The sequence below is a fragment of the Thamnophis sirtalis genome, unplaced genomic scaffold (genome assembly GCF_051295495.1).
Source record: "Thamnophis sirtalis isolate CommonGarterSnake01/CBP01778 unplaced genomic scaffold, rThaSir2_p1.2 scaffold_2, whole genome shotgun sequence".
In the NCBI taxonomy this organism is placed as follows: Eukaryota; Metazoa; Chordata; class Lepidosauria; order Squamata; family Natricidae; genus Thamnophis; species Thamnophis sirtalis.
Genome location: NW_028261382.1, coordinates 44,899,723 through 44,908,914, shown reverse-complemented (window position 1 = coordinate 44,908,914; position 9,192 = coordinate 44,899,723). Strand labels below are relative to the sequence as shown.

The 9,192-nt window shown below is 48.4% G+C and overlaps 1 protein-coding gene across 1 annotated transcript; it reads left to right on the top strand.

The window, feature by feature from the left end:
* The first annotated feature begins 3,135 nt into the window (after positions 1-3,135).
* On the top strand, positions 3,136-5,530 carry LOC106539630 (C-reactive protein-like). The gene is made up of 2 exons (XM_087703709.1): positions 3,136-3,252; positions 4,637-5,530. Exon 2 carries the CDS (start codon positions 4,678-4,680, stop codon positions 5,293-5,295), a length of 618 nt encoding a protein of 205 aa, XP_087559835.1. The 5' UTR covers positions 3,136-3,252; positions 4,637-4,677; the 3' UTR covers positions 5,296-5,530.
* The last annotated feature ends 3,662 nt before the right edge of the window (positions 5,531-9,192 follow it).

Sequence of the window (9,192 nt, the reverse complement as noted above, 5' to 3'; positions counted from 1 at the left end):
CGGGATGCTGTGAGTTCGATCCTAGCTAGCGGCAGATATTTCTCTCTCTCTGGGCACGATGAGAATATATCTCATGGCTGAACAAAACTCCGCACTGGTGACACGAAAGGCATCCGGCCAGTAAACCCTCAGCTCCATTCAGTTGCCCTGACTCTACCCCAGTGCAAGGGATTTGGGGTAATTAAAAGACCGTGGGGGATGCGATGATGGTTGTAAGTGTGTGGTGTGCCATTGGGACTTCAAAAGGCCACCAAATGAATCGGTGTAAGTTGAGGACTGCAGAGGAGTGGCTGTGGGAGGTGGTCTAAAAAACCAAGATGGACGCCACAAGAGGATGGGGCTTCCATTACCTCCCAAGGTGGCGCAGTGGTTAAATGCAGCACTGCAGGCTACTGCTAGATCAGCAGGTCAGCGGTTCAAATCTCACCGGCTCAGGGTTGACTCAGCCTTCCATCCTTCCGAGGTGGGTAAAATGAGGACCCAGATTGTTGGGGGCAATATGCTGACTCTCTGTAAACCGCTTAGAGAGGCCTGAAAGGCCTATGAAGCGGTATATAAGTCTACTGCTATTGCTATTGCTACCTTGCTATGGTGGCTGTTCTGACCCCCCTCGTTCCACACCAAAGCACACTCCGAGCCAGAGATATATTACAGCATTTAATTAACAGACAAACATGTCCTTGACAGCAATCCAGCACAGACAAGCTTGGGCAGCAATAAACACAGATAAGGCGTGGCAGCAATCCAGCCTGCTAAGCTCCTACAAAGTTCTCTGACATTCGATTCTGTGTTGACTTCTGCAAGGAGGGGCGTGTGCACAAGTAGCCTTTTTATAGTCTGGAGAGGAGCCTAATGACCACCAGCTGAGTACAATTACCACCTGTAATTGCGTAATTGTTCCTGACGCGAACTACCAACTATCTTCGATGGCGTGCATCCAGGAACAACTTACAGTTGTTCACTCTCCCTTGTCTCCTCCCTACTGGTCCAAGGCTCAGGCGCCTCCTGGTGGCCAACCAGCCTCTCTGAGCCCTGCTCGGAGTCAGAACCCTGTCCAGGGTCCTCCACATCCTCCAGAGCCGACTCATCAGGCCCCTCGCTGTTGGAGTCTGGTGGCAGCTCCAACGGCTCCTGCTGGGCCACAACAGGTGGCCATCTTTGTTGACCATACTCCCATCTCTGAAGCATTGTCTGCTTGCGTCATTCATCCATGGGTTTTGCAACACACCCAGCAAGGCCAACAGTGGCGATCTATTCTTTTCACTGGTCATTCTGTCCTTGGCCAGCTCAGGTTGCCAGCTGGCTGGAATTCTGTGTACCAATCTCAGCCCTGGCATGAGACCAATGACTCAGAGAAATTTTCTTCTACTTTATCCATCCCTTTGATCGATACCAGGCAACTGAAATCAGGTAGTAGATCAGAGAATACAGAATAACAGGGTTGGGAGGGACCTTAGAGGTCTTCTAGTCCAACGCCCTGCACAAGCAGGAGACCCTGTTTCATCCTGGACAAAGGGCTGTCCAGCCTCTTACCGAAGACCTCCAGGGATGGAGCACCCACACCTTCTGGAGGCAAACCTTTCCTCTGGTTCATTGTTTGCAGAGTTAAGAATGAAGACTTCTTAATTTATGACTTCTTAATTAATAAGAAGCGACACGGTGGCTCAGGGGCTAAGGCGCTGGGCTTGTTGATCAGAAAGGTCGGCAGTTGGGCGGTTCGAATCCCTAGCGCTGTGTAAATGGAGCAGCTAAGCACCCGTCAGTCCTCACCCCTCTTGCAAATAATAATAAATAATAATGAGACTTCTGACCCTGTTCTGCTGAGCAAACTTTGGGCTTTGCACAGAGAGAGAGAGAGAGAGAGAGAGAGAGAGAGAGAGAGAGAGAGAGACTGAGACAGAGAGAGAGAGAGAGAGAGAGAGAGAGACTGAGACAGAGACAGACAGAGAGAGAGAGACACAGAGAGAGACAGAGACAGAGACACAAAGACACACACAGAGAGACAGTCAAACAGAGAGTTAGACAGAGTGACAGAGAGAAAGAGAGAGACAAAGACACACAGAGAGACAGAGAGACACAAAGATACAGAGACATACAGAGAGTTAAGCAGAGAGACACAAAGACAGACAGACAGAGATAAAGAGAGAGAGAGAAACACACACACACAAAAACACACACACAAAGACAGAGAGAGACACAAAGACAAAGAGAGACAGAGACAGAGAGAGACAGAGAGAAAGAGAGACAAAGACACAGAGACACACAGAGAGACAGAGAGACACACAGAAAGTTAGACAGAGAGACACAAAGACAGAGAGACGGACAGGCAGAGATGAAGAGAGAGAGAAGCACACACACACACACAAAGACAGAGAGAGACCCAAAGACAAAGAGAGACAGATAGACAGAGTTAGACAGAGAGAGAGACACAGACACAGAGACATACAGCGAGACACAAAGAGAGAGACACACAGAGATAAAGAGAGAGAAACCCGCACACAAACACACACAAAGACACACAGAGAGAGAGACAGAGAGAGAGAAAGAAAGAAAGAGAGAAAGAGAGAGAAAGAAAGGAAGAGAGAGAGATAAAGAGAGAGAGGGAGAGAGAAAGAAAGAGAGAGAGAGAGAGAGAGAGAGAAAGAAAGAGAGAGAGAAAGAAAGGAAGAGAGAGAGATAAAGAGAGAGAGGGAGAGAGAAAGAAAGAGAGAGAGAAAGAAAGAGAGAGAGAAAGAAAGAGAGAGAGAAAGAAAGGAAGAGAGAGAGATAAAGAGAGAGAGGGAGAGAGAAAGAAAGAGAGAGAGAAAGAAAGAGAGAGAGAAAGAAAGAGAGAGAGAAAGAAAGGAAGAGAGAGAGAGAAAGAGAGAGAGGGAGAGAGAAAGAGAAAGAGAGAGAGACAGATATATATAGAGAGAGAGAAAGAGAGAGAGAGAAAGAAAGAGAGAGAAAGAAAGAGTGAAAGTGTGAGAGAGAATTGGAGTTAAAAATCAGCTGGAGGGCAGAAAAAGGGATGGGGAAAAAAACCTGGGCATGTCTGAAAAAACAAAATATCTCCTTTCTCTGGGCTGGCAGGGAATTGAGACCCAACCCCTTTACCTTCAGGATAAAAGCCTAGGAAGTCGGAGGCTGAACTCTGCAAAGCAGCCTTGGCTCCAGCCGGAGTTGATCTCCTCTTTTGAGTCCTTCAACATGAAGTCTCCTTCTCTTTCCTTCTCCTTCTGTCAGGCCTGCTGGGGACGCTCTCCCAGGAAAGTGAGTATTGGCCCGGAGGTCTATGGAGAGTCTCAGCCAAGGTTCTCCCAAAGGGCTTTTTTTTCCCAAGAGGCAGCTGGACTTTCTTGGGGTTTTTTTCCCCTCGAAGAGGTTTTGCTCCTCATCGAGAAGCTTCTTCAGTTCTGAGTGAATAGTGGAGGATGGAAGTCATCTGGTCGTTGGTACTTTCTCTGAGAGTCGTTGGGGCCACTTGGAGGTTTATCTGTGCCCTCAGGGTCACCTGAATGGTGCAAATGGGGGGAAAACAGTCCTTTCAGCACTTCCAAGAAGGTTCCTCCTTATCCTTCTTTCTTCCTTCTTCTTCTCCTTCTCTTTCTCCTGCTTCTTTCTCCTTTTTTTCTTCTCCTCCTCCTCCTTTATTCTTCTCTTTCTCTTTCTCCTTCTTTCTTCTTTCTCCTTCTCCTTCTTCTTTTCCTCCTCCTCCTTCCTTCCCCTCCTTCCTCCCCCTCCTTTCTTCTCCTCTTTCTCCTCTTTCTCCTCCTCCTCCTCCTCCTTTCTTCTTCTCCTTCTCTTTCTTTCTCCTTTCTCCCCCTTTCTCCCCCTTTCTCCTCCTCCTAATCCTCCTCCTCCTTCTCCCCCTCCTCCTTTCTTCTCTTTCTCCTCCTCCTCCTTTCTTCTTCTCCTTCTCCTTCTCCTTCTTTCTCTTTCTTTCTCCTTTCTCCTTCTCTCTTCTTCTTCTTCTTCTTCTTCTTCTTCTTCTTCTTCTTCTTCTTCTCCACCTCCTCCTCCTCCTCCTCCTCCTCCTCCTCCTCTCCTCCCACCTTCTCCTTCTCCACCCCACAACCCCCATCCCCTTCTAGCACTGATGATATCTAGTTGGGTTGTGAACATCTGCAAGAAAGCAAGGAAGCTCAGAGAGCACCAAGGACCCTACAGATCTCCTCCTGCTTAGGTTTTGTTGTCGTCCTTGTTGTTGTTCCATTTTTGATCTGATCCCCGATAAGAACTGAAGATTTCAAAAATGAAATCTCCTAGCATCTCCTATCATAGAAATACCCTCAAAGACCAAATCCGTTCTTGGAGAACAGCAATGGGGAACACCTGGGCCTTTATTTTTATTTTTATTTTTCGTGCTTTCTGTTCTGCGTCAGAGAGAAGGGGCACATTTCACAAAAATGGGGTTCCTTCTCCCAGGGCATTCTAGGAGGGATCACTGTCTATTTAAGGGGAAAGCTGAGTGGTCTCGATGTTGAGATATCAGAAAACGAGAAGACCAGGGAGATGTTTTGGTCGGAAAGCTTTGTAGCACCTCAATGTTGGTTGGGTGTAGGGTTGCCAACGATTGAAGCAGAACGCATGCTTAGGACATGTTCCCTAGAGGGAGTCAGGACCATTCATGGTTCCTCTTCTGATTTCCTCCCAGATCTTGAAGGAAAAGCCTTTGTGTTCCCCTTGGCTTCAGAGATGACCTTCGTGAAGTTGAAGATGGACCTCCAGGAGCCTCTGACCAGTTTCACCGTGTGCCAGAGGTTCCAGACGGAAGTTGTGCGTCCATTTGCCCTCTTCTCTTACGCCACCAAGGATGACGACAACGAATTCTTGCTCCACACCGGCAAGCAGAACCTCTTGAGCGTCTTCATGAAACAAGGGATCATCAGCTTTGACATCTCCAAGACGCCCGACTCGTCGTCCTCTTGCAAGGAGCACCTCTGTTTCACCTGGGAATCCAAGACCGGCTTGGCAGGTTTGTGGTGGAACGGGCAACCTTTACCTCGAAAAACCATCATGAAGAATCTCGTTGTCCAAGGCAACGCCTCCATCATCCTGGGACAAGAACAAGATTCCTTTGGGGGCCAGTTCGATGCCAACCAGTGCTTTGTGGGAGAGATGGAAGATGTCTACTTCTGGGACCGGGTCCTGCAACCGGATGAAATTTGCCGGGTTTGGCACAATCGGCTGGTGCCTCGTCCACTCATCAATTGGCGAGAGCTGTACTACGAAGCCCACGGAGACGTCGTGGTGGCCCCTTCCAACATCTGTGCCTGCCGAATTGAGAAGGCCTGGATTCCCAAACGGGCGTGAAAAATCAGCCAATGGCCGAACGTTTGGTTCCCGCCTGAGTGACTCAGTCAAGAGGGGGACAGCAATCGGCCACCTTTCGGTTATGGAAGACACCGACTTTCTCCCACGGAAAAACCTTTCCCGTAGATAAAAGCTGCTGGTTCGCTTCCATTTGTCTAGAGAATGTTTGGGCTGTGTTTTGGAAGTGCAGATGTTATGTGTGAGTTTGTTTGTGTGTGTGTCTGAGAGAAAGAGAGAGAGAGACAGACAGACAGACATAGAGAGAGAGACACACACACACACACAGACAGAGAGACAGAGAGAAGAAGAAGAATGGAAGGAAGGAAGATGAGAGGGAGGGAGGAAGGAAGTAACGGGAGGGAGGGACGAAGATGGGAGGGGGAGGAAGAAAGGAAGATGGGATGGAGCGTTGGAAGAAGGAAGGAAGATGAGAAAGAGGGAGGGAGGATGAGAGGGAGGCAGATGGGAGTGGGGAGGAAGAAAGGAAGATGGGATGGAGTGATGGAAGAAGGAAGGAAGATGAGAAAGAGGGAGAGAGGATGAGAGGGAGGCAGATGGGAGGGGGGAGGAAGAAAGGAAAATGGGATGGAGTGATGGAAGAAGGAAGGAAGATGAGAAAGAGGGAGGGAGGATGAGAGGGAGGCAGATGGGAGGGGGGAGGAAGAAAAGAAGATGGGATGGAGTGATGGAAGAAGGGAGGAAGATGAGAAAGAGGGAAGGAGGATGAGAGGGAGGAAGGGAGGGAGGCAGATGAGAGAGGGAGGAAGAAAGGAAGATGGGATGGCATGATGGAAGAAGGAAGGAAGATGGGGAGGGATGGAGGAAGGAAGGAAGGTGGGAGGAATAATGGACGGCTGGAAGGAAGAAAGGAAAATGAGAGGGAGGGAGGAAGATTGGAGAGAGGGAGGAAGGAAGGAAGAAAGAGGAGAGGGAGGGAGGAAGATGGGAGGGAGGGAGGAAAGAAGGAAGGAAGAAAAAAGGTGGGAGGTAGAATGGATGGCTGGAAGGAAGGAAGGAAAATGAGAGGGAGGGAGGAAGATCGGAGGGAGGGAGGAAGGAAGGAAGAGGAGAGGGAGTAAGATGGGAGGGAGGAAGGAAGGAAGGAAAGAAGGCGGGAGGAAGAGAATGGACGGCTGCAAGGAAGGAAGATGAGAGGGAGGGAAGAAGGAAGGAAGGAAGGAAAAAAGGTGGGAGGTAGAATGGATGGCTAGAAGGAAGGAAGAAAGGAAGGAAGGCAAAGAAGGAAACAGAAAAAACGAAAGAAAACAGGAAAAGACAGTCAAAAGAAAGAAAGAGAAAGAAAGAAAGAGAAAGAAAGAAAGAGAAAGAAAGAAAGAAAGAAAGAAAGAAAGAAAGAAAGAAAGAAAGAAAATAATCAAAAGCTACCCTTTTGGCTAATGGGAATAACAGAACACAGAACATAGAATAATTGTGTTCTAATATAATAGGATAACAATCTACTATGATATATTAGTATGCAGGATAATAGAATTATGAGAATGTTCTGAGTTACGCCGCAGATGTTAGCCAAGCCTCCCTGTGGATCCTCTGCCTTCACAGCCTTCCTTTCTTTCGTTCCCTTCCTTCCCTTCTCTTTTTCGGTCCTTGCCAAATCTCACAGCTCCATAAATTATACGTCGGAATAACACCTTACCACCATGTTGTGCATGCATTAGCAGGTGTGGGATTTATGTACCTTGTGAAGCTTCCAGATCAGGCTAATTATCAGCCAGCGCCATGGTCTCTCCATTGCCTCCTGCAATTACATTCCCCCTCCCCCCCCAGTGAAAAGCAGCGAGTGCGAATCTCTCTCTCTCTTCTCCCAGCTCCGATTGGGCTGGGAGCCCTTTGCCCTCCCTGGGAGAGCTTTGAGATTTGCGGTGAAAAGCCGCAAACACAACGGAGGGGGTTGTATAAACAGAGGCGTTGAGTCAACATCACGTGAAGTGTTAGTACCGCTTGATAAAGCCTTAGTAAGGCCAGTGGCTCAGGGGCTAAGACAATCAGCTTGTCGATCGGAAAGGTCGGCAGTTCGGCGGTTCGAATCCCCAGCGCCGCGTAACGGAGTGAGCTCCCCGTTCCTTGTCCCAGCTTCTGCCAACCTAGCAGTTCGGAAGCAGGTAAAAAATGCAAGGAGAAAAATAGGAACCACCTTTGGTGGGAAGGGAACACCGTGTGCCTTCGACGTTGAGTCATGCTGGCCACATGACCACGGAGACGTCTTCGGACAGCGCTGGCTCTTGGGCTTTGAAACGGAGATGAGCAGCGCCCCCTAGAGTCGGAGAAGGACTAGCATGTACGTTCGAGGGGAACTTTTAACTTTAAGGCCACACCTGGAATGCTGCATCCAGTTTTGGTCCCCACGTTACAAAAAAGATGTTGAGACTCTGGAAAGAGTGCAGAGAAGAGCAACTAGGAAGATCAAAGGCCTGGAGGCTAAAACATAGGAAGAACGGCTGCAGGAATTTGGGTTTGGCTAATCTAGAAAAAAGAAGAACTAGGGGATGTGACAGCAGACTTCCAGTATTTGAGGGGCTGCCCCAAAGAGGAGGGGGGTCAAATTATTCTCCAAAGCACCAGAAGGCAGGACAGGAAAGAAGGGATGGAAACTAATCCAGGAGAGAAGGAACCTGGAATTAAGGAGAAACTTCCTGATAGGGAGAACAATTAACCAGTGGAACAGCTTGCCACCTGAAGTTGTGGGTGCTTCATCACTGGGAGGTTTTTAAGAAGGCCGGAAGGATGTAAGGAAAGAAAGGAGAAAGTGGGAGGGAGGGAGGAAGGAAAGAGAGGAGAAGAAAGGAAGGAAGGAGAGGGAGGGAGAGAAGAAGGGATAAAAAGGAGAGGAAGGGAGGAAAGAAAGGAGGGAGGGAGGGAGGGAGGGAGGAAGAAAAAGAAGGAGAGGAAATGTGGGAAGAAGGAAAGAAGGAAGGGAGGATGTAAGGAAAGAAAGGAGAAAGAAGAAAGTGGAGGGAGAGGGAGGAAGGAAGAGAGGAGAAGGAGGGAGGGAAGGAGGGGGAGAGAGGAAGGAAGGAAGAAAATGGAGAGGGAGGAAAGAAGGAAAGAAGGGAGGGAGGGAGGAAAGAAGGAAGAAAATGAAGGAGAGGAAGAGAGGAAAGAAGGAAAGAAGGGAGGGAAGGAAAGAAGAAAAAGAAGGAGAGGAAGGGAGGGAAGAAGGAAAGAAGGGAGGGAGGGAGGCAGGGAGAAGGAGGGAAAGTGGAACAGAGTGGAAGAGAGAATGGAAAAGAAGGAAGGAGTGAGAAGGAGGGAAGAAGGAAATGAAGGGCTGGAGAAGCAGACACCGCCCCCTGTGTGAATATCTCATATGTTGGAATAGATAATTATTTCTGAGAAATAATTTTAAAAAATCAGGAACGGAGGAAAGATGAGGACGATTCTCTCTGCAGAAACTCCCACTGAGATCCTTCTTGGCCTCCCCTACTCAAGGGCCATTTAATGGGGAGGGGGCTCACCCCAAACTCTGGGTCCCGCAGTCCCCTTTTCCATGGACGTGAAAAGCAGCCTGCTCTTCGCAACACATACAAAGAAAGGAAGTCGGAAAAACCAACGGTTTTTGTCAGATTCTTTTTTTAAAAATTAATGTTAGGACATCACTTCTGCCTCCCGTTTGAGTGGAGAAATGAAATATTTCCTTATCAGCATCTGCCCAAAGCAGCTGACTCTGCCCTCCTTCCCTTTATGGCTACCAACTAATTAAATAATTTGTATCCCCATAAATCATTTCCTTTCCCATTAACCTCCTATTAAAAGGAAGTGTCATTTTTATCCCTTATTTCCGATGTGCCGCCTCCTTTCAGCTACCTACCGTCGTAAACCACCTCCAAATTCCGAGCCTATATAACACCAGGCGTTGACGGGGTTTCTTAAAAAACATGA